Source organism: Acanthaster planci, linkage group LG06 (assembly GCF_054643075.1).
Source record: "Acanthaster planci isolate LZ-2023a linkage group LG06, COTS_SCS, whole genome shotgun sequence".
NCBI classification, from domain to species: Eukaryota; Metazoa; Echinodermata; class Asteroidea; order Valvatida; family Acanthasteridae; genus Acanthaster; species Acanthaster planci.
The window spans coordinates 14,822,279-14,846,806 of record NC_141782.1 but is presented as its reverse complement, the minus strand read 5'-3'; the positions used below and the strand labels follow the sequence as shown (position 1 = coordinate 14,846,806).

Below are 24,528 nucleotides of genomic sequence, written 5' to 3'. Positions count from 1 at the left end.
AAAATGTGCACACGCCAAACGACATCAGTATAGCTTTGACTCAAAACGTGTATTAACCCTACATAATAACTGGAGAGGGTGTGTGTGAAATCAAGTTAAATCAGAGGATTGAGCTATAGACAAAAACAAAAATAAACACTCCTAAAGATTTATGTTTCAAAATCACTTTTTTTTTGTCCTTGTTGCTACATGTATATAAATACAGTAGATTTGGTTATACATTTGCAACATTTGGTTTTAAACATATTTCGTTTCCTCTTTTATACCCACACAAAAAAGAATACATGTCTGATGTATTTTGATTCAAAGATGTTAAGTGCATGTGCATAATAGAGCAGATATCGGTATATTATTTTATTTCAATACCCGTGATGTGGTGTTATTGATGCCGCAGTTTTGGATGCTTTTCAGGAGTTGGTTTTGGAGAAGGAGAAACGCTTGAAGGAAAGCATGAAGATGATGGGGCTAGCCAACTGGATCCACTGGGTTGCTTGGTTCATCAAGAATCTGGTGTTTCTCCTCATCCCGATCATCTTGATCACCGTCCTCCTGAAGGTAATTAACCCTAACCCCTATGAACCATTGAAATTCTGCATACATGTATATGCTTGTTGGATTCAGAAAGGTCAGGGTTCAACAAGACAAGGGGTTGATCCAGGACGTTTTCCGGGAGGGGGGGAGGAGCTCAGGCCCATCAGATTCTTTATGTCGGATTGTTTTGGACAGGTGGACACGCACATACATGTATACTGTACATGCACTTGTGGGTAATTGATGACATTTACTGATGTACAAATACATGTAATAACCCTCACAGGATGTCATTTTTAAATTATTACTATAACTGTTATTTCTTTCCGTAATTTAATAATTTTTGGAGGTCTCGATGGTTGACCACCATCACATTCACCTCCTGAATCTGTTTTCTGGTTCTTGTTTGCCTCTTCTTCTCTGTTGTAGGTTCATCATGCTGTGTACATGTAATGGACATGTGTAGGTACATGCACATGTAGCTTATTATTTACGTTCATGTACCATAGTTAGGGTTGGGGGAAGTGGATACAGAAAAGATCAAGACTTCACCAATGTCAGGGGAAATTTGGAATTAATACTTTACATATTATTAGACCCAGCAGATGGTCTTTTCCACATCACGACACTGCAGTTTGGGTCTTGGATTCCAGACATTTAGTCTCAAAGCTGTGTATTTTCTTTACTTTTCTTCCCCTCTTCCCCATTATGGAATTAGTTTTCGTTCCAGTTTCTTTTAATTTAGCTTTGATCCTTACAATGGAAGGAGACTCATAGGCATATTATAAACATAAAGTTACGTAAGTAGTAATCTGGAAAGCAATCAGCAACAAATTAGTTGATGGTCAGTTGATATTGTACATCTTTATTTGAAAACAGAACCCTTTCAAGGTGAAAACAAATGAAAATATGTATTGACTTTCAGACCAGTGTCCACTTACATGTACAATAGCAAGCCATCATATACCTGCAACTATTATATTTTGCTGTGGAGATTGTTGCAATATTGAAGCAGAAGACCAGCTCCAATCTACCTACTGAAAGTTGTCTTGACAAACAGTAACCAAGTACCAATTCAACCTGCACTGACTACCCTGCCTGATAATCTGTGTATATTCTCCAGCATTGGTTTGCTTTTATGTTCATTTATAACCACAGCCCTCAGCCTTCCACCTGCAAACTTTCTTGAGCCATTTGTTCAGAGTGGCTTTAGCAACTTGGGAACTTGCAACCTTTGAATGATGCAGAATGGTTGTTTGTAGTAAACATGGTAAAAAAAAAAGCACACTGTTTTTCAAATCTGGCTGTTTGAAAGAGTTTACTTTGAAGAACTCCATCTGGACAATGCTGAACTTGGAATTAATTGATGCCAACGAAGTCTGTATAGGGATAACCTTAACTCCCCTCCCTCTTTGGGTGTGTGAAATCTTAACGTGCATCTGAATTGATGCGGCACTGTGAGGGGGAAATTTAGAAGTATCAGACATATCGGCCTTTTTGTTGGTAATGATGTTGTTGCCTCAGGTTACCCTTGTACAAAATGTAGTGTAAAAATATTAGGGAAACTCGTTAGCCAAGAAAGTCAGAAAGGTTCCATGCCAACCTGTTTTTGTTTAATATACATGTACATGTAGCTAAAGTACAAGCTTGGTCAGTGTCTGTCACATGTGTATCAAGATGACTTAAACTGCCTTGCCAAACTCAGCTATTAGTGCCATTAGGCTCACCTCTCAAAAGGATTTCAGTCTGCCTGTTGCCATGGAAACTTTCCACTTACGTCAGCATTAAGATGCTAATTTGACAAAATCTTGCACTCCTTTTACTTTTGTTATTGTCACAATGTACATGTAAATACATGTACGTGTATGTATCTTTCTTTACAAAAGAGAACCAGTTTTGGATGGAGATACTTCATCCATGTTGCAATTGAGGGTGGGTGAACATGATTTGGATATCTAGGTATAGCTGGTGAGATAAAACATCAAGTGTTCCTAACCTCAGGTTGAGTTTTAAGCATGCTAATCCACCAATTGTTGTGCACACATATGCAGAGTCTGAGAATGCAGAAGATTACTTGAACTTGGCTGCTTTGCACAGCTTGTTGTGGAGGCAAATATTACAAGTGGTAACATCCCAGAGTGTTAAAACAAACATGTACAAGGTTGCTTTACTTGAGAAACATTGTACAATTACTGTTCAAACAACTCTTGCAAATCAGTATTTGTGGCATTTGACTGTATAGGCTTATATCAAAAGTTGGTTAAAAGTCAAAATTTTTGCCAAAAAACCCCATTACCATTGGTTAATCAAAACGTGGTAGATATGTAGTATTATGGATTGAATTTCATTTTCAAATTAAAGACCAGGTCCAGTTTTGCTTTTGTTCATTATTTCCTTCATATTACATCACGCTTTTGTATTCATTCTGAACCGTTAACCAGTTTCTTGATATTTATGTCACTGCAGATTGGACGAGTGTTCCCCAACTCAGATCCTACCGTCGTCTTTGTCTTTCTGTTCCTTTGGCTCACTGCCAGCATTGCCTGGGCCTTTGCCGTCAGCGTTCTTTTCTCCCGTGCCCGTCTTGGCCTCATCTTCGGCTTTGTCTTCTGGTTTGCCAACTACCTGCCCCTCATGTTCATCCAGTATGACAGCTCCACAGTGTGAGTCTGTTGTATCTCATCATCCTGAAGGCATTTATTTTGTCGGCTTGATTTTTCTCTCTCCTGCCTTTTGCCTCCAGAAAGTTTGTGGTGGTTGGGTATTAGCCCCTTGCGAGTTAAATTTAAATAAAATCTGGTACACTGGGTTATCTGATTGCACAGAAACGTAACAATTGGAATTCCCCAGACTAAAGACACTGTTGCTATGCCTCGTGATTTGGGGCAAGCTTTTCCATAGGAACCACCATCTCTGGAATGGTCTGGTTCCTTTGTGCCTTTCTTATCCATTGAGAACAGTGTATTGTTGCAAGGTGTCTCTTGTGTAACTAAGCAAAACCTTGCCCCGAATCACAAGGTAGAGCAACAGTGGTTTTAGTATGGAGAATTCAAGCTGTGATGTGCACATGAATTTAAAGAACTCAGTGTACCAGATTTTATTCAAACTTAACTCGCAAATGGCTTATTGAAGCTGGTCATTTTTTCTTGAAAAGTATATGGAAATGGCATAGGCAAGCCAAAGTGAATTAGAAATTTGGGATTTTTTAGCTGCTCCTGCGTTTTTGAGTGAAATTGTGAGCCTTGAGTGAAGAATTTGTTCCGAATTGTAAAGGAGACAAGGGGAAATTTCCATATATAAAGCAGGAAAGTGATGTACGATTGAGATTAAAAAAAAGAGAAAAATTGAAATCTTTCATTTCGGTTGTTTGGGTGTTGAATTTATTTTACCTGTTTTTTTTTGCCTTTTGATTTTTTGTTCATATGCGAGTACCCGTGAATATTTTTGTTGATTTTTGTTCCATTCACACGCCATTGCCTCATTGAGGGGGCAATTTCTTGCATTAGAAACGTTGAAACCAACTTTGAAGGGACCAAAAGTTGACCCCGTAACTTTTATCAGTTCCCCACAATGTGTGTGTTGTATACTTGTAGATTGTGTGTACAATGTACACATGTACCATTGTTCCATCAGTTCCTACAATTACAGAAAAATAGTTGAGCACCTTTATAAAATCTATCCACATCTATGTATATATGTAGCTTACATGTAAGCATGTGTGTCATTGACTCTATGGATCCTACATTCAATAGGCTGTTCTTATAATACGCATCAGACTTTACACAAAGAGATGATTTGATGTCTCCTAATTTTCAGTTCGCTATTCAGTGCGTCAAGAAAAACACAGACGGGATATTACATCTGAACACTGTTACCACGGTAACTCAGATATCCTCCTGGGGCAGTGTAGACGTACATGAGACGTACGCTGTGTTTTAAATTGATTGAGTTGCCTTGTCCCTGGAATAAGCATTAACATTAACGAAGCATTAACGGGATGAAGAGGAAGTGATTTGTAGTAGAATACATGTCGAAACAAAATTCATTTTTGAAGAAACTCATTTACTTGAAAAAAACATAAAGCTTTCATAAACAAACTTCGTATGTGGAGGGAAAAAAGGAAAAATCAATCATCCTTTGTTATCAGTCTGTCATGGGTTATTGACTTGTTAAGAAGAAGCTAAAAGTTTTGGGACCATGTTGAAAGACATCAAATGGTTTGTACATGTGTGTGAGCATACATTTTCATCAGACTGATGATTTCACTCTTTGTTGAAAAAGTAACGTACATATCATTTTCTGCACAATAGAAATTATACTCTCATTATTTATGTCCTATGCACACTGGGATCCATTACCCATAGATAATGAGTACCGGGAATTGATAATAAACTTTAAATTCTAATTATCTCAGTGGGCTGTTCAAACAGATTTGAAATGTAACCATCTCCGCTTCCAAAAATGTTGCAATGTCTCTGATATGAAAAATGATTGAAAATTGTTGTCTCACGTTTTAGATGTGTTCATTTTTTTTGGTAAGAATTTGTATGTCATAATATTTCACAAAATGACTTAACTCATGGCTTGCATAGCCATTGTCGAACACGGAGCTCTTGATTTTAGTGTGTGCAGCTGGCGTGAAGAAGCTTGATGTACAACTTCATTATAGAGTACATCACCACCATCGCAAGGTCTTTCCGTCAGAACTTACTTTTCATTTCTGCGTTTTGCATTCAATTTCGATTGTGCTTTTTTTTTTTTTGAATTTTCATTTTGTGTTTCCTTTTTTCCCCAGTCAAGTCAAGACAGCCTCTTGTCTTCTGTCTAACGTGGCCTTTGGGTTTGGCGTCACGGTGATGACGTTGTTTGAAGGCAAGAATGTGGGCTTGCAGTGGAGCAACATCAGAACGTCACCCTCACTTGACGATCCTTTCACCATGGGAACTGTGTTTATGATGTTCATCGTGGACACCGTGATTTATTTTCTGATCACCTGGTATGTGGCGTGTCTTGATATTGTTGGTATGCCCCAAGAAATTACTGAACATACGTGTACATGTATTCTTCTTTTTTACTTGTAGTTCTATTGAAGATTTGTCTTTTTCGTGTTGTTCGGTTAAAAAAATTAGGATAAAATGTGGTGTTTATCCTTTTTGTTAAAGCCAAAATATTGGTCGGTCAGACCCTGTTTCATTCGTGTTGTAATGGTTTTCTTCACATAAACCTTTTTTGTTTTTTGCCTTGTCACACAGTTTTCTTGCAACATTTTTGTTTACTTAGAAAATCTTTCTGATCCTGTCGCCCTGCTTTGGTGCAGTTGTTTTTTTACTTAGAACATGAGTTGAAGCCTGATACCCTGCATTTGAGTTGGCTTCAGAAAAGACTTGAGAAAGACCACCATGCATCCTTACTTGAAGACTTTATGCTTCTGAATGTAAAACAGTAAATAAAATATCCTCCAGTAATCGCTATTAGTGCCACATGATGCTCGTATTAGCCAGAACTTCTGACTAGATTGGTCTTACATATTTATTAGTCAGTGCTACTCGCCTTTCAGCCTGTCGTTATAAACACATACGTGTAATGAAAACGTAAAGACTCAATCTCAAAACTGTCCTTGTCAAGTAATGATGAAGTGCCTGTCAAGCCATTATGTAATGTGCAGTAACTACAAAGAAAATATTCATGCATTTTCAAGTTTTTAGTGAAATTCATTCTCAGGGAGCAATAATTTGTTCCAATATTTCCATGTTTTTGCTATTTTGGATTCTTTTGGCAACAAAAATACTTATCTTCTAGATGTCAAGAAGGCACATTGAACATGTTGATTGCTTGCTGGCAAATGTTCGGTACATGTAGAAATCATTGTGTTATGTTTTTGAACAAATGGTATAAAAGTTTGTGACTGATGTCATGTGTAATTTGTTTCCTGTTTAGATCTTATTCCTGCTTTGTGACTGTTTTCATGTGGACTGTTCTTGTTTTATTTAATTCCTGTTTCATTTCCATTTGTGATTGTTTAGGAAGGCTGTTTTTGTTTCGTTTTTAAAATCCACTTCTATGAGTGTTTTCACAAAGATTGCTTACATTCTGTTTCAGTCCTGTTTTGTTCCAATGTTGCAACTTTTTTTCACAGATGCTTTTTATTCTGTTTAATTCCTGTTCTATTCCTGTAAATGTGATTGTTTTCTCATTGCATTAGTTTAATCTATTTTATTTGGGTCTTAAGATGTTTCAAATACAATGGGGAAACTTTTGTTATCTTTTAATCGAGATGAAAACATATTGAAGGTGCAGATTTGACTTGGTTGAAGACATTGGATGTTTTCAGAAAGCTGCATTTAAAAGTAGATGTGGTTAAAAGTGCATGGATTTCTTTGAGAGAGCAAGGGTTTCATTCATTTGGATTTCAAGAATTAAATTACCGATTGCAATATCTCAAATTGAACTGAAAATAACATTTAATATTCCTTAAGTAGTTATCAATTGCAACAATTTTCCCTGTTTCTTTTTAGGTATATTGAGGCAGTGTTTCCGGGGTCTTATGGCATACCCAAACCAGCCTATTTCCCCTTTCAAAGGTCATACTGGTGTGGAGTGTCTGTTGGAAAGCAAGGAACCCATGTTGGCCAAGAAAATGAGGTAATGTATCATGGGGCATGCACAAGGGTTCTCGTCTATTCAATTTTTTCATTCAAGGGCGCCATGCGACGACATTTTCTCTGAGGCACACTCTTTGTGCATCTTTTGTTTCCTTCAGTATGTGAAAAACCAGATGGCATCCATTTAAGGTCAAGCATATTGAAAAGTGGATTTTACCATTAAAAAATAAAAAAAGTCAAAGCTTTTCTGGACAACTGAGGGCACGTTTCCTGTGATATCAATCAGGACAGACAATGTTCAGTAGGTGTTTTTTTCTGTTGAAATTGTGAACCCAAATTTTGCTCATTGAAAACTCTGAGAAAGAGTTGGCCGCATGGCTCATTGTCATATACTCACCTGATACTGAATCATCAAAGACAAGGAAATTTAAAATGTCAAAATGTTAAACATTTCAGTAGGTCTTTGTACAGTACAGCATCAAGGTGTTTACCCTAGGACATGTAGGATGACATCACAGTCTTACTTATGAAGTTAGTTATTTTCATTAGCATAAAAACCAAAAATGCACAATATTACTGATACCTTTTAAAATAATGTGCAAATAAGGTTAATTGAAACACAAATGTGCAGTTTTAGGAGCATGATAAAGTCTTTAAAAATTTGGTATAAGGTATCAGTTCTGTGTCACTTAAAGTTGTTTGAAGATAATGAAATGGTACATGGACCAGTCCAAGCTGTAAGCCAGGCATAATGTACACAGGTAGAGTTTAAGGTATGTTGTACATGACTTGTTCCACAGTTGAGTTAACGTTTTTGATGCTAATTAGCCAGTTCGGGTGTGGTTTGGGCACCATCATGTAATAACTTTGAACAGGATGTATTCAAACGTTAGCTGATTCTAGGGGAGTTGAGTTAGTGTGCAGAAAGGATATGTTCCCTCATAAGTCTTTAACATAGTCACACCAATAAAAGATGGATCTATCAAGCAATAAACCCATAAATAGGGTAAGATTTATAATTATCATAAAATAGAATTCCATTTTTTCTTTCTTTCTTTTTTGGGCTTGATGGAACAGATTGGAATGAACACAGGGCTGGATCCAGCTGATCATGAGGCCAGCCCAGAAGGCATCCCAGCAGGAATCCAGATAAAGGGGCTGACCAAAGTCTACAAGGTAAGAAACTTGGGGGAAAAGACAGAAGTATCATGAGGCCAGCCCAGAAGGCATTCCAGCAGGAATCCATATAAAGGGGCTGACCAAAGTCTACAAGGTAAGAAACTTGGGGGAAAAGACAGAAGTATCATCTCCAAATAAACAAATTGCAAAATGACAAGTTATTACGGGTTCTTAGTCTTGTCAATTTACTACGAGCTGGACGCCACTGGAGAGTATGACCGGACCATAGTACATGTGCGGTGTGCATATATATATGGAATTCAACATGTACATGTACACCTGAATGCTGAAGCCGCCTTGTGTGTAACTGGTTCCCTACAGCCATACAGTGTTGAATGTGTATTTTCTTATCAGTGAATCAGTGCCTAATTATAGCTTTATGACTGAATTGAACTTCTCTGGTATTATGAGCCAGTTTGGTATTCCAGTAGCAAATACCCCAAAATCAGAAAAAAGAGCGGACATAGATTTATATAGCACACTTACATGTCTCTGGAAAACTGATCAAGGCCCAATTCCATTATTATTACCCCTGCTCACTGGGCCTATGAAACATTCCAAATGCCGTCTCAGCTCCCTGGGGAGTATACAGCTCGATGCTACCATTTCGGTGCAACGCAGCTACATATATATATCCAATATCATTCAGGAAATGCAATACACACATGCCCCAGATCTGCCCTATCAGCGTGGTCAGCGCGGCCATACACAAAATCACATGTATGCCTTGTTCTCAAGTGACCTTGCCTTTTGGAATACCATTATCAAACTGATTCATTGTAGGCTAGCTCCTACATGAATGATCATGGTAACATACCAAATATAGGGATGGCAAAAAAAGCATAATTTCTCAAACGTGGTAGGCAGTGGTTGCCGATAGTAGTAGAACTACATGTACATGAATGGAGTTGACCATGAAATATCAGGTCCCTTTATAATTCATCATATACATGTAGCCAAAATAATTTCTTCACGGGTACATGTAGGGCTAGCCTTGTTACTGTGCAACAGCAAGCTTGTGAACAGCAATCAGTGCTTCCGAAAGCATTTGAGTCCTATTTTTTTTTTTTTTTTTTTTCAGAGTTCAGTGGGCAGCAAGTTGGCCGTGGACAACCTGACGGTCAGCATGTACCAGGGCCAGATCACCGCTCTCTTGGGCCACAACGGGGCAGGCAAGACCACCACTATGTCCATCCTGACCGGCCTCTTCCCGCCCAGCTCGGGTACGGCCCAAGTCAACGGCTATGACATCCGGACCCACATGGACCAGGTGCGGACCAGCCTTGGCCTCTGTCCCCAGCACAATGTGCTCTTCGACCGGTTGACGGTTAAGGAGCATCTGGATTTCTTCATTGCCCTGAAGGTTTGTGTGAAACTGGCTCTCATCCAGAACTCTGATCCTGAATTTAAAAGAAAAGGACCTTCCTCAAAAACCTCCCTGTCCACTGTACTGGAATGAACTGCAGCCAACTTAATTATGGAAAGTCAAACATGTACAAAAGGCTGTGTGAAAATCACACTTCTAGTTCTTAGTGCACTGGTTCAATTTGTTGTATTGAGGGTACTCTTTAGTGTGACAACACACAGCAAGGCAGAATTAATGTGCTCAAAGCCCTGAACCTACACGTAGCGTCTAGATTTCATGTATCTTGTATGTTACATCCTCATTCACCTTCATTCACAAATAGTTGACTCCTCAGAAAGTTTCCCTATTCAACAACGTGCAACGTTACCGTGTATTAACATTTGATAATGCCCACTGAGAAGTGATAATGCCCGCTGAGAAGTGATATGCTCACTGTGTAAATCACGTCCTGGCTCCTGGATACGAGACAGTTTAAGCGATTCTGATTTATGAAGAATCCGCGTGCATGCAGCTCGCCACACGGGCACCAAGTCCACATAAGGAGATTATTCTGGACAACTTGCACAAGGAATATACCATAAAATGGATGGGGGGATGCTTTCGGGAATATGAACAAAATCGTTGGAAATCCACAGACCTGCCAACCTTGCCATACTCCTTCCTGAGGTCAGGCATTACCACAAAATAGATTAAAAGATATTCAAATGAGCCTTCAGTTTCTTTAAATTTCTTAATCTATTGTGCGGTATACCTCACCACAATGAGTATGGCATGTTGGCAGTTCTGAATCCATCATATATTGACTTCTGTGATTCTCTGACTAAAAAAGGTATTTATAAATGGGAATAACTATGTGCGTGGTGGTCTAACATTTAAGACCGGCTCAGGAGACTGAGCGCTGATAATGCCCTCGCCTCAGGCTCAGGCGTAAGTCAAGTCCATTCTCCTGAGCCGGTCTTAAATGTGCATTTAAGACCAGCCAACACGCATTTATTCCGTTATTAAACTAGATCGGGCAAAACTGACAGGTTAAAATGTCAAGCCTGCCTTGACTCACCTCAGGCTAACTTTCAAACATGCTAATCCCTCATTTATTTCGTACTCACACACAAAGTCTGTGAAGCCTGTGAAGGCAAACCTTGTGTTGAACTTGAACATGGCCACTGTGCGTGGCCTGCTTCAAAAACAACTATCATTCTCAGGATGCGCCATTGAGTGTGGAAAGCATGAGGTTGCAGTAAGAATGTCCCACAGATACTGTTCAAAAGACTCTTGCAAATCAGCATTTTCATTTTGGTTCATGATACTGTAGGGAAAATCAGGCAAGGCAGCTGACCAAGAAGTGCAGACCATGATAGTTGACCTTCAGCTGGTTGATAAGACCCATGCCCAGTCCACCAATCTGTCTGGAGGCATGAAACGGAAACTCAGGTATGCCATCATTAATGGTGAAGTCTGTTGCTTCCAGCGTTCATCTGCATGTGTACAGCTCAAATTGTCTTTGTTTCAAATGATAGAATGAAGAAGAGAAAGTTCAAAATCAATCAAATGGATGAAATGGATTAACAAATTGGACAGTTGTTTTTGAGGGAAAAGAGGTTTGTCCCCCCCCCCCTGGCGATTCAAGACCAGGACAGTGTGGCTCCGCCAAATAGCCTCAGAGATGTCACACTTTGTCAGATCTAACACCTAGCGTATCTGAGGTTTATCGGACATGCTTTGGCCCTGTACAAATTGGGATATGAATGGTGTCATTTACTGCATGTGTTTGCAAATCACCATGCTTTCATACGGTGCACAAACTGAAGTTCTCATGAGTAATCACATGCTGCTCCAAGCGGAATCGCACAAATGATATCGCAAGGGGTGAAATTAATGTAAAAATGTTGGAACAGAAAGCTTTGGAAATAACTTATATTTTTATAATTTTTGTGTTTGATTTAACACGTGTAGTTGCGCCATTGCTCTGATTGGTGGATCTGAGGTAGTGATTCTAGATGAGCCAACATCGGGCATGGACCCGTACGCGCGACGCGCCACTTGGGACTTACTGCTAAAATACCGACAGGGGCGAACCATGGTCCTCACTACACACTTCATGTAAGATAATTGCCAAATCTGGTATGGTTCACACAAGAACTGTGTAGACTCTGACCTGACCTGTGTAATTCTGACTAAATTTTTGCAGCCAAAAAATGAAAGATTGAAACTTGCAATTTTCATCGAACTGCATCTGTGCTGTACCATGTAGTCCTACATAATGTTAAGTCCGAGTTGGGCCAGAGTCGTATTAAATACACTGTAACATTACTTAGCCACCTTACTAGTTTCTATCTTGATTTTCAATAACTGTCTCTGGCCGAATTCAATATGCCTGTCCACAAAACCACACATTTCAGGGGTGTTGTTTTTAAACTTTCACTTTGAACGATGCAGGGATGAGGCAGATCTCCTTGGCGACCGCATCGCTATCATGGCCAACGGACAGCTGAGGTGCAGTGGCACCTCTCTCTTCCTGAAAAACCGGTGAGAGAAAATTAGTGAGGACCGTGTGAGGAGAGTAGAAATTCTTGTAGCATCCTCTCTTGTAATTCAAGTAAATGTTATTTGTTCAGTGATACACGTAGATTCCTAATAGAAGCACTCCATGCAAAATCCTTTACATATGTTGAGGAGTTGTTCATTGCGAAGCTGCATGTATTCATGCAGAGTGATAGCCAAAGGAGGATTCAAGTAGTAGACATCTGGATTGATCTTACACACTCTGCCAAGCTAAATGATCCAACTGTCCGATAGGGAAGCCATGATGTTTACTACTGAAATTGTCAATTACACATACCTGTATATGCTGAGATTCAGAAGGTCATTCATAAATAGGACACCCAGATGATATTTACCTCATTTTTAAAAGTTTCAAATCAATTTGATTCATTCATGACAGGTTTGGTGTGGGATACCATTTAACTTTAGTCCGTAACCAGACATGTGCCATTGATTCTGTGAAAGCCGTTGTCAGTAAACATGTACGCCAGGCTGAGCTTGAAGGCAACGTCGGCAATGAGCTAGACTTCGTTCTTCCACGTGAGGACTCAGCATCCTTCAAAAATCTCTTCTTGGAGCTAGAAGGTGACGTCTTACTCCAAATGTGTTCAGAAACTAACCCTAATAAACATAGTACCATAGGTCTTCCTTAAAATGTAATCATTTCAAACCCCAATGTGGAATAGATCCTGGAAAAACATGATATCTGCCAAATTGTTTATTTTGTGGTTTTGTTCTGCGGTTTTCCATTAATGCAGTATTTTTCAGACAAGAAGTGTTATGCGAACTTCAAAGAGAAATCTTGATTCACAATCGCACAGTGTGGTGGTGGGAGGTTGAACCCCAGTTTTTTCTCTGATGTGAAAAAAAGCCTGAAAATCGGTCTTTTAACCACTTCAAACCGGGACATTTTTCAATGTTGAGGATGCTGGGCCGGCATGACTATCATTTTTTTCGTTTTCAAAATCCTTCAACAATTCATCATTCCATTTAACAGTTGTTTATAGCCGCACGGAGTAATCTTCAGGCACTACTCTAAGTTGACAGGTGACCTTCATTGACACCCGAATATTTCAGCCAGGCCTGCAGCCTTGTAAACAGAGCCCAGATTGTGCGGTGTTATACAGCTGTCTTTTGTTCACGAACCTGGCTCAGTGCACTGCTGACCTCTTTTCAATAGGGGCCAGATTAGCATGCAGCGGTGCTGTGTGGCTCATCGCTGCGGTGGTGGAGAGCTTTTGTCCCCGGTGGTAATCCGCTTGCTCTAAATACCCCAAACCCTGGTATACGGTTTCAAAATAACGCTGGATTATCACCACTTTTGAGAGTGAAAAATGCCGGTCATGCCCAGCAGCCTGGTCTTTTGTTCGGAGTACGGTCTTTTGTTACAGGGCCTTGTTTCCTTTGTCCGAGTTCGGAGACCCCGGCCACACATATAAACCATACGGCTCCGATCCCGGAGTCCCCGGCTGGTAGTGGTTAAGGAAGTGACTTCTAGAGCAGAAATTTCCATAAAAGTAATGTAAAACTATTGAACAGCCTTACGTTGTTAACAGAATTAACAAAAGTAAGCACTGTCAATATGGACTGATCTGAGAAGACGCCCTAACTGCAGTGGCACCGCACTCACGTACATTCTTCAGCTTGATGCGCGTATACATTTGGCAATTTGTGACACCCTGTTGGTCAAAGAGGCATGTAATGCGCGCGTAACACCTTCCGTGAGCGTTGTGCCACCGCAGTAATGGCTTCTAATTCTGTTGGTCGAATTACACTTTACACTTAATTGCAAGGATGATGTCAGGAAATGGCCAACAATTTGCATTACTTACACACAAGGTACTCATGCTAATTCTTTGTAGGCTCCAGACAAACCCTAGGCATTGACAGCTTTGGCGTTTCCATAACAACCATGGAGGAAGTCTTCATGAAGGCCGGAGAGATGGCTGAGGACGTCAGCAGGAGAAATGGGGATGCAGCCGACCACCTTAAGAACGGGTTTGCCATCGACGTGTCCTCCACCGACCAGCTGACAAAGAGCACCGAAATTCCGACCGACTGCAGCTTGCCGAGCCAGTCCGTAGAGATGGGAGGTAGGTCTCTATTTGCATTGTGCTGTCAGTTGAGGGCGCCGTGCTGCCAGATCTGTGCATAATTAAAGGGCTTATTGCAGAGAAAAATTTAGCCGTTCCTGTTTATATTGTTTTCATTATAATTTTGTGCGTGTTTGGGTTTTTTTTTACTCCAACCTCTTCGATATTTTTTGGGTACACGTTCTCTCATTTTGTGCGCCTCTTTTGAATCCGATCTCAATCTGGTTATATTCAGTCTTGGAATATTCATTGGCTCTCATTTGAAGATCTGTCTCCAAATTTTTGTCTCAATGACGTCATCAGTGGACAAGTGATGACACTATAAAGTTGCTAATGGGTCATTTGAAACGTCAATGTATGCACATTGGGTCAGCCCTGGAAGGGCAGCCATACTCACCCACATGCACTGAGCATGTTCCAACTGGCGTTACCTCAGGTGCTTAGTTCTTGCTTGACCTTTTTGAAATGGACTCAACGGACTCTTTCTCCAAGACGGTATTGCTGATTGTGTTTTCCACAGAGTTGCATTCTGGCATCCGCCTGAAGTACCACCAGTTTGCTGCGATATTTGTGAAGCGTTTCCTCTACAGCCGACGTGACAAGAAGTCACTGGTCACGCAGTTCCTCCTCCCCTTGCTCTTTGTGGTCTTTGGCCTCCTCATCATCAAGACGAGCGGTAACACTGTGAGCGACCCGCCCCGCGTCATGACCCTGGAGAACATCTCGCGCCATGACCCCTCCGTTGATGTCAAGCTCTTCTACGCCGACCTGCGCAACCTGAGCCGCAGCACCATCACCATCGATGGCAGCACGGTGGAAATAAATGGGACCTCCTTCACTTTCAACGGCACGACAGTGACGTTTAACGGGACCACGGTCACCCTGAATGACACCATCATCGACATAAATTGGATGGACGTATTTGAGGTGAGACAGTTTGCACATTTTGTTATTCTCGGATATTGTTGAGAAGAGGTTACCCTTTTTAATTACAACGAGAAAAGATTTGGCTGAGTTTACAGGAGCTCTACATTCACTTAAATTAAGCTACAGTGCTCTGGTAGAAGTAAAGCTTTAGAATTAAAGTTGTGTCGAGCAAATGCTTCAAATGTGTTGCAGTTTGGAAGTTTTGACACTATTATGGGAGAATTCTTCATACATGGGAAAACAATATTTCTTAAACCTCATTCTAAAGCCTTTGCCAACTTGGTTTTATGGCCAGATCTTTTTAGCCTACATTTACCTTGTTAGCATACATTTGTGAGTGAATACTAAACTTCCTCTTTACACAGAGCTGCTAAGCATAGAAGTTTTATAACCGTAGATGATATTTGTTAGTAAGCGGAAACCAGTCAGGACCCAAAATGCCAGGCAGGTCACACTGCCTTTTGGTGATTCTAGAGAGTGATTGTTAGCTTTGCCCGTTAACTTGCCAAAGCAACATATTTCACCAATATTTATTGGCTGATTTTTTTTCTTGTATGTTTGAAAGTACCTACCGAATGTCCTGGATCCACTGTCCATTACGTACATCAACGTGTCAGCTCCAGTAAGGTTTCTCATGCAGGATAACATGGGCGACCTCATTGAGGGAAACCCCATGTCCCAGGACCTAGACTGCTGTTCCTACCCAAACATGATCCTGAACGAAGGATGTGCAGATACTGTAAGTATTACGACATGGGTATTTCAGGGTTTGAATTTTGCACCAGACCACTAAACCTGAATTCAATGTTGGTCGTGTGCAGTCCTTTACCACACAAGGCCAGTGGTCCAATATTGTTGGACCAGTGGCATTTTGGCAACCCCACCCCCGCCAAAAAAGTGGGTACGAACCTTTTCAACAACACCCAGGCTTCTAGATACGTCTACAATGTTCATCTAATAGAAAAGACTTCAAAGCAGTCTTCAAATAGCTGCAATTTTATCCAATTTTGCAGCTCTACAACAATGGTGAGAAGAGCAATCTCTGTAAAGACGTGGAAGGCTTTGGTTACCATAGCTGCCTGTCCTGCCTTACCAGCACCTCGTAAGCAACTTTCTTTCATTTTGTGTTCTCAGATCTGGTGTAGCGTTGCAGAGTGCAGAAGTGAATACGTCACGCGCATGATTATGTGTGTGAAAGGCGTTAGCGCCCAAAATTAGCAGTGAACGAACATACGTGCATTCTGCATTCGTTTGCAGCAAACTTCCAGGTTTAAATGATGTCACATTTCAGTACTCCATAGTTTTGGCAAGATGGTTGGAACTGCGATTTTTTCAATTCAAATTTTGAAAACTCTTGAATATTTCCATCACTACAAACCGTCTCATATTTTTCACTCTATTTATTCTCATGGGATGCATGTCAAACTCTTTTTTTTCCCTTTATTTGTGGCATGGAAATTTTTAGTCGGTTTTCAGAGTTTGGGAATAGTGTAATTCCATATTTGCCTCATGGTATGTTGTTATTTTGTTCAACAGGTTTTATGAGAGGACAAACAGCAGTGATTCGAGGTACGTAGTTGCCACGGCAACTTCTTTATCCTTGACAAAGGCACCACTGTTTCTGTCATTTCATTATACTTGTTTGTGAGGAAGTACCATCTGACTCTTTGTAATAAAACTTTGAGAAATTGTCAAAGTATCAAAATCAATGGCAATGTCAAAGGTCAAGGGTCAAGGGAAGAATATTTATAGCGATATGGAGCAGTGTTTGATACTTAGATATATGCATATAATCTAAGTATTTTGTGTCTCCATAATTTGTTACAATAAATTGTGTCTCTTCATAAGTTATACTTTTTTGTCGCTAAAATGTAACTCTAATGTGGGAATTTTTTTATTCTGTACACGTTTTTGTATTATAAAGTTACGATCATTTAATTCATAACTAACAAGTTCATGAGTGTTGGTTAAACAGTTGTTTGTCGAAAATATTTGTTGGTCAGTGACTATATGTAGATGACATTTTGCCTAGCCTTGATCTTTTTGTTGGCTTGAATGATTCGCAGTTATGATGCAGATGACACATGCCCCATCGGTGCCAACCACACTGTCCTGATGGACGGTAACACATTCTTCCAGGAATACATACTGCGCCAGAGTGAGGACGACACGGCTTTCTTCGAGAAGTACGTGGCGGGGTTCACGCTGACTGAAAATGGACCCAACCAAGTCCTTCTGACCGGCTGGTACAGCAACGAGGTGAGAAACCAGAAAAATGTCTTCGACCTGAATTGATGCAACTGCTTGAAATAGAATCAGTGACTCATCATTTCAAATGTCTAGCTGACGAGTGATATGCTGTCATCTTCAGAAATGATGCCCCGTGTGCTCTTGCACGGTGCAGATTCCCACACCTTCCATTGCCGGTCACTCTGAAAGCTTTCTGCAGACATAGTCTGTACATTGGATCACTTTGAAGTACGGAAATTAACAAGGAGGGTGTAGGAATTGTCAATATCCAAATTACCTACTTCAACCTAATTGGGGGCATTTGGTCAAATTTTCACTTTAAAATATTAGATTTCAGATATTTACGTAAACAATATTTTGAATTGACTTCTCTGTTTCCCACAGGCTTACCACACATCCAGCGAGACGCTCAACACTATAGCCAATATCGTTCTCAAGTATTTTACCAACGATTCCTATGGTATAACCACCGTCAATCACCCGTTGCCCAACAGTGCAACCAACCAGGTGAGTGTATGGCAGAAGGCCACATTTACTCTGTCTGGGAGACAGGTGTGACCCCTTTCCCAATACACCTAAATAGCCAGTTGAAGGTGTGCATTGCCAATTTGCATGTTTCTACCAAAATTCCATCGAACATTCATAGTGGTTTTCTATGTTTCCCTCAGAAGCCACATAATTCTTCATCATCTCTGTGCAAACATCTTTAGGCAAAATTGAAAGACTTTTGCTGGAAAGAGAGTTTCTTCAGAAACACAGCGAACATCAAACTCGCTCTTGAGTTATGGTTGATGTCATTTGGAATTCGATTTTGGAAGTCTAAAATTACCTTTGTAATCCACCAAGTTATGTACCCTCATGTGTTACCGAAATCTATTCCAAACTAGCGCTCTTTGCAATATCTAGCATGCATTGTTGTAAACTGAGGTTTGGTCGGCCCTGGTTTTATTTCACAGGTTGAAAACGCTGCATTCAGTACGGATACCTTTACCTTGTCGCTCCTCGTCCTGTATGGTCTGTCCTTCCTGGCTGCAAGCTTCATTCATTTCATTGTCACTGAGAAACAGAGCAAGGTACAGAGAAAATAGTAACAGTAATGACCATTCATAAAGTGCAAAACATTTCCACCCTGAAGGTGCCCAAGGCGCTGTTGTTATTTTCCCTGCTTATTGGGCCCACAACCTCTGAACATTCCTGAAACCATCTCAGCTCCCTAGGGAGTACACTAGCCCACTGCTGCCTTGTTGGCGTAACCGGCTAAAAATAACTTATCTAACCTCACAGGTACATGTAGCTATTTACTGGAGAGAGTTTCTTAGGGATAAAGTGACTCGCCCAAGATTACAACGTGCTGCCACCAGCTGGATTCAAACCCCCAACCTTACGATCTGAAGCCACAAACCCTGACCACTAGGTCACATGCCCTACATGCATGTATATGCAAATATAAGAGGTTTTTTCCTTCTGATGCTGGAGAAGTTGGTTTGTGCGTTCGAAAATTGAGTAACATGCCCCCTGACAAAAGCACCTACTGCTTAACTAAAAATAGATTCTGTTCTCCCACCCCATTCCCTCCCAGGCCAAGCATCTGCAGATGGTGAGTGGGCTTGATGGCTTCACCTACTGGATTGCCAACTTCTGCTGGGATGCCATCAACTATCTGCTGGTGTTCGTCTGCATCATCATCATCTTTGCTGCTTTTAACCTGAGTGCCTTCAGTGGGGAGAACTTGGGCACTGTGGCAGTCATGATGGTCAGTGGAAACTGTAAAAGATCAAATGAAAAAGAAAATGTTGAATGGTTCTGATTGGATGTCCAGGTATCAAATGAATCTTCCTGCTTTTTTGATGACAATTCAGAAATTAATAACTTGTGATTCTCTGAGCGTAATTACCTGAGGTTAACCCGTTGCTTACTTTACCACCCAAGTTTGCCCGGTCTGGTACTCCCTATCCACTGGAATCAGAACACCCTCCCCCCCCCACAACCAAAGAGGAGGCACGTCTTACCAATGGGAAGTGTTTTGTCTGAGCTCAAGCATGTGCCAGATGCATGTGCCAAGAATATACATTTCAACAGAAATCAGTCACACCTACTCTGGGCACCTGCGCGCTCAGCACGAGTTCCCAGTAGTGGGACATCATCGTTGCGCAAAAACACATCATCTGTTGTCCCTGAACCAAGCAAATGCTGTCTAAGCACTTTGTAGTTTCCCAGCATCACAAGTCAATAAATAGAATGCAATGCTATGCAAAAAATGTGCCACTGATTTCAAGAGGATAGTTCCATGGTTGCTGAGATTTGTGGCCTTTGAACAACATGTGACATTGTTCTTAATAAGTTAATAGACGAGGCAAACATTTTATTTTAATGGAAACTGTTTTGAGTTTGACTGCCTTTGTCACTAGTCAGATTTTACAGTCTGACCCAGAGATTTTAACTTTACACTGGTAGGTGCAAGATTCTTCCATTTTGAATTAATCAAGTATCAAAGGTTTAAACACAGTATAATATCCTTTCAGGATATCAATGAAGTCAGGGCATCTTCTCTCAAACTTAAACTGTGTCAAAGCCAAAGATATTGTACAAACATGGCTTCTTGAGCAGTCGTGCCTTCCACAGCACTGTTGTATGATTAAACTTGTTGGAGTGTTTCTTATCTTTGCAGTTGCTGTTTGGCTGGGCTGCTGTGCCGTTTGTCTACCTTCTCTCCTTCTTGTTCAAGACCCCTGTCACTGCATATGCGGTCACTGCTACTTTCCTGACACTAGTTGGAATGGTACGTTTTGAACCACTTCTGGTAGTGAAACCAAGGATTCCTCAAAAATGACGTTTGACATTGTGCTCATTTCTGTTTCCTAAGATGAAGTTTTCTGTTGCTTGTAGTCATGAGAGATACCAAACCATCCGTTTTGAAACATGGGCATCATTTCTCCACAACCACCATACTGGTGTATGAAACAAAGATTCATGCATTATATGTACATCGAGGAAAAAAAAGAATCCATCAGTCCTTTCAGACTTGGATTGATCCTTCATCCAATCATTGGCCTCCCCCCCTCATGCCCACAGTCCATGGTCATCACGGTGTTTGTGCTAGAACTCATCGGTGACTACGAGGACGAGTCGAAGATCGTGGATCACGTGTTCATGGCCCTGCCCACTCATTGCCTTGCGAGAGGGTTGATTCAGCTGTCCACCAACGTGGCAATTCGTGACACGTGTACCGCATCCGACCTGTAAGTCGCCACTCCTGGGCCATTGGACGCATGGTTACTCACATCAGCCCAATTTTCATGTTGCCTGATCAGTTGGGAGCATGTTTCATTTTTGTTATACATTCCCAAATCCTACATCTGTGTTTTATGTTAATAATTAAAACCAGTCACCTAGTTGGCAAACCTGCTTCAGTAAAACCACATTTATTTCATGTATGAGTTCGAGTGTGTCAGTGCCTTGGGTTGAATGTGCGTTGCATTCAGTGGATACATTGAAGAATAATTTTGAGTTTGTAGAATTTGGTGTGCTGCGTACAGTCTACAGGTGTCATGCCATCAGATTTTCCATTTCTTTACCTGAGGGGATGTTCTTCATTGAAACAACTGGCGCATGTGCTGTTTTTGTGCTATTTCTTGGGTTGTTTTGTTCCCGCAGTGATATGGAGCTTTGTGAATTAATCAACGTCACCTATGCTGCCAACAACTTGGACTGGAATGAGCCAGGCATCGGCCAACACGCCTTCTACCTAGCCATGGAAGGGATCATCTTCTTCACGCTGACTCTACTCCTGGAGGTATTGGCTTAGGAATGGATCGATCCTCTGTTTGTAGACAAACCCGGTTACCATGGTAATGCTATCACTGGTCATGCGCAGTGGCTCCTGCCAATAGAAGAAAGGACTGTTGCTACTGTCAATCGTAGCAACTGTGCCTTGACAGTGGCTCAGTACAAGACCCAAACTCAAACTTTAAATAAAACACTCAATCCAAACCGCACCATGAGCATTCTGTATTTCCCTATTTTCTGTGCTAAGAAATAAGTTCTGCATTTCGGTTCCTCAAAAATAGTTACCTTTCAGAAAAAGGTTGATTTTTAGCTTTGAAGTTCACTTGGTATCCGGCCTTCTATTTTGAAGGAGATAAATTTATTATAAATTCTTGTGGGGAACGTCTTTTCAGTAGTGTTATATGGGATTTCATTACAAATTCAGATTCATCACAAGCCATCCAATCACAGGTAACAACAGAAGATATTCAAATGAACCCTGACCCAAGTGTTCCTTTGTCACTGTTCACCATGTTACATGTGACTTGAAAAGACTTACCTGCAACACTGCTTGTCAGGTACAATCCAGCACCAGACTAAGAAGGATTATCCATTTTTCGACAACAATGTGGGTATGTGTTTCATAAACCCGAGTTGTGAGTGCAAAGTCAAGTTTACCCATGATGGAAGGTGGATTTCGGCCACAGAAATATAATCCTCTGTCAGAAGTGGACTCATCTTTAATTTAAAAATACATCAAGATTCTTTGTAAATGAAGGTCTGAAAGCTAATGATTGGAATAATGATGTTTTCCAGGAAGTCTTTGGTTTAATAGTTGTCAGTTACACTGTCTTTGACAATACTTTTATGTTAATTTTGATAACAGGTTTTGCCATTACACCGATGTATATTCAAAACAGTGTGTACTCAGTGCTTGTCCAAGAGTTTGTGAAAGGGCAAAATCTGTAATCAAAATTAACATCTACTCGATGCAAATACATCTTCAAATAGTTTTATTTGTGTCTTCTATGCAGGCAAATTTCTTCATTCCTTCTCGTTCAGCTAAGTACCTCAAAGCACACAGCAGCGATGCCGAGGTAAGAAAACAATACAAATCAAAATGGAGGCTGATTGCTGACAGATGTAATCTCTTAATAAGCTTTTACTAGAGAAACCTGAGTTATAACCACGCGAAATAAACTCAAAGAGCTATAAAATCTGCCGAGTTCCATATGATTTTCACATTCACCCCATGGTTTTTCAAATGGTGGTGACTGACTTTAGTCCTACATGTTTGTCAGTAATTTTATTATTCTCTCCCCAAATGAGAATAGTTTGGAGCTTCGTTACACAGTGTCTTGAATAAGAGAAGCCAAAGAACTTTGTGTGTCATGTGGCACTTTGGGTGTCCAGCTAGTTGAGAACTGTACGGTAGTAACAAAAGCTGCAGAAAATATTGAGGGGAAAAAATTGAGACATTTTATGCATTTGTTTGCTTGTGGTCGTGTTCTTGCTCATCAAACACAGGACATTGATGTGGCCAATGAGAGGTCAAAGGTCGATGCCTTGAACCCTAAGCGCAGCGAGTTTGCCGTCATCTTGAAGAATCTCTCCAAGATGTACAGGAAGAAACGCTCACCTGCCGTGGACCAGCTCAGCCTGGCCATACCCAAAGGGGAGTGCTTTGGCCTGCTTGGTGTCAATGGTAAGCGCCCTCATCCTGAGGCCAAAGTCTTTGTCACCGTCAGTAGTGTACCGACTTGCTTACTGTAGAAAAATTGCTAAACAGCAGCAGGTGTCCCACTAAATGTTTGTGTGATCTCTTGTGCTGTTGACCGGTATGGTAACTAGCAGATTCCTGCTCAGGCATGAAATTTGCGAGGCAAATGCAGTTCGAGGATGGAACGGTACTCGTTCATTATAAAGCAGCTTCATTGTTGGTTTCCATCATGCCCCCAAGCTTTAGGTCAGTATCATCGAGCCATTGAACACAGAATATGTTTGCTTTGCAAGGAGACAATAGCTCGTCAGATGGGCTTCAGAATACTGGTAATTAAGGTCCGGGGAGGGTTTTCCCCTCTGAAAGGCAGTTTTAGAATAGTAACAAGTATGCGGTTTCGTGTTGCAATAAAAAATGGAACAGTCAAGGGAACTACTGTATGATCAAAAATTGGTTTTGAAAGCTTGTTGAGAGTTGCACTAAACTAGAGTTACTTTCCATTGTTCAGAACTGCATTAAAACAAAGAAATGTCCACGTTATTTTTGCAGAATGTGTCTGAGCCAGTTGTGTGGGCCGGTGGCTTTTTTAATAGTGTTATCAAAGTTTCTTTAATTAAATGAAATTATCTCGACATTAGAATGTAAAATTTGATTGTCTAAAATAATTGTCTCTGAAGGTGCGGGTAAGACTACCAGCTTTGGCATGTTGACCGGTGACCTGAGCTTAACCGCAGGCGAGGCATACATGGAAGGATACAGCATTCAGAAAAATCGTCGAAAGGTGAGTAAAGAGGGCAGTGTTTAACCATCCTGGATCTATTGAAATATTTGTCAATCTTGTCATCAGAGACATTGAATTAGGCCGTCTGTAAGTTACGTCCTTGTACTATTGTGGTGAATGTTTGTTGATATTTTGTACTTTCGTTGTCCAGTGCCTTTACTATCTAGGGTTTTTGAGTCACCTTCCCGAATTCTTTAAAAGTTTCGTAATGTGCAGCGTTCCTGTGGCTTTCTTTAAAACTCTGTTACAGACTTATCATATAGAATGTGAAGTGTCATGTAATCTGTAGATTTCAGGATCTCCATTGAAATCTAGTCAAAGCAAGGTGGTGGATGTTGAGATTTTGAAGAGTGAGGAAGTTGCTATATCAGATGATCGCACCTGTGCCATTGCATGTTGCACGATATTTTAAAGGAATGTTTTGTTTTTTACTTCACTGTGAACATCACATCACTGTTTCTCTTTTTGATTTCTTTATAATCGTTTTCCAGGTTAGAATTGTCAGTGACTTCAGTGGTAGATTCACGCATTTGGCGTTCATTCTAAGTGTCCTTTTGGACTGAATTTGTTAATATTTCCATTTACAGGCTCAACAGAGAATGGGATACTGTCCACAGGTGAGCATGTTGTGCTTTCTTTTTATTTTCCATTTCTAATTTTGTTTTTTTTTCAAAGAAAGGTTAAGCTGAGTGACGTGCAACGCAGTTCTGTGAAAAGAGAACTACACTAGCAAAATTCAAACCTTCAGGATCTGAATGCTTGCCGATTGATAA

General features: G+C 40.6%; 1 protein-coding gene across 2 annotated transcripts in view; it reads left to right on the top strand.

Moving 5' to 3' along the window:
- LOC110988262 (phospholipid-transporting ATPase ABCA3-like) overlaps positions 1–24,528 on the top strand; it is a 41,765-nt gene that overhangs the window by 10,933 nt on the left and 6,304 nt on the right. For both annotated transcript variants that reach the window (XM_022251602.2, XM_022251603.2), the window contains 26 exons: positions 412–555; positions 2,998–3,194; positions 5,327–5,527; positions 7,047–7,173; positions 8,211–8,309; positions 9,394–9,675; positions 10,991–11,109; positions 11,632–11,778; positions 12,115–12,204; positions 12,620–12,804; positions 14,082–14,312; positions 14,833–15,239; positions 15,805–15,978; positions 16,253–16,341; positions 16,776–16,808; positions 17,306–17,498; positions 17,874–17,996; positions 18,446–18,562; positions 19,069–19,242; positions 20,158–20,268; positions 20,562–20,728; positions 21,144–21,282; positions 22,289–22,351; positions 22,782–22,959; positions 23,652–23,755; positions 24,343–24,372. In XM_022251602.2, the coding sequence (XP_022107294.2) occupies positions 412–555; positions 2,998–3,194; positions 5,327–5,527; positions 7,047–7,173; positions 8,211–8,309; positions 9,394–9,675; positions 10,991–11,109; positions 11,632–11,778; positions 12,115–12,204; positions 12,620–12,804; positions 14,082–14,312; positions 14,833–15,239; positions 15,805–15,978; positions 16,253–16,341; positions 16,776–16,808; positions 17,306–17,498; positions 17,874–17,996; positions 18,446–18,562; positions 19,069–19,242; positions 20,158–20,268; positions 20,562–20,728; positions 21,144–21,282; positions 22,289–22,351; positions 22,782–22,959; positions 23,652–23,755; positions 24,343–24,372 (3,924 nt within the window). The remainder of the gene's footprint in view (positions 1–411; positions 556–2,997; positions 3,195–5,326; positions 5,528–7,046; positions 7,174–8,210; positions 8,310–9,393; positions 9,676–10,990; positions 11,110–11,631; positions 11,779–12,114; positions 12,205–12,619; positions 12,805–14,081; positions 14,313–14,832; positions 15,240–15,804; positions 15,979–16,252; positions 16,342–16,775; positions 16,809–17,305; positions 17,499–17,873; positions 17,997–18,445; positions 18,563–19,068; positions 19,243–20,157; positions 20,269–20,561; positions 20,729–21,143; positions 21,283–22,288; positions 22,352–22,781; positions 22,960–23,651; positions 23,756–24,342; positions 24,373–24,528) is intronic.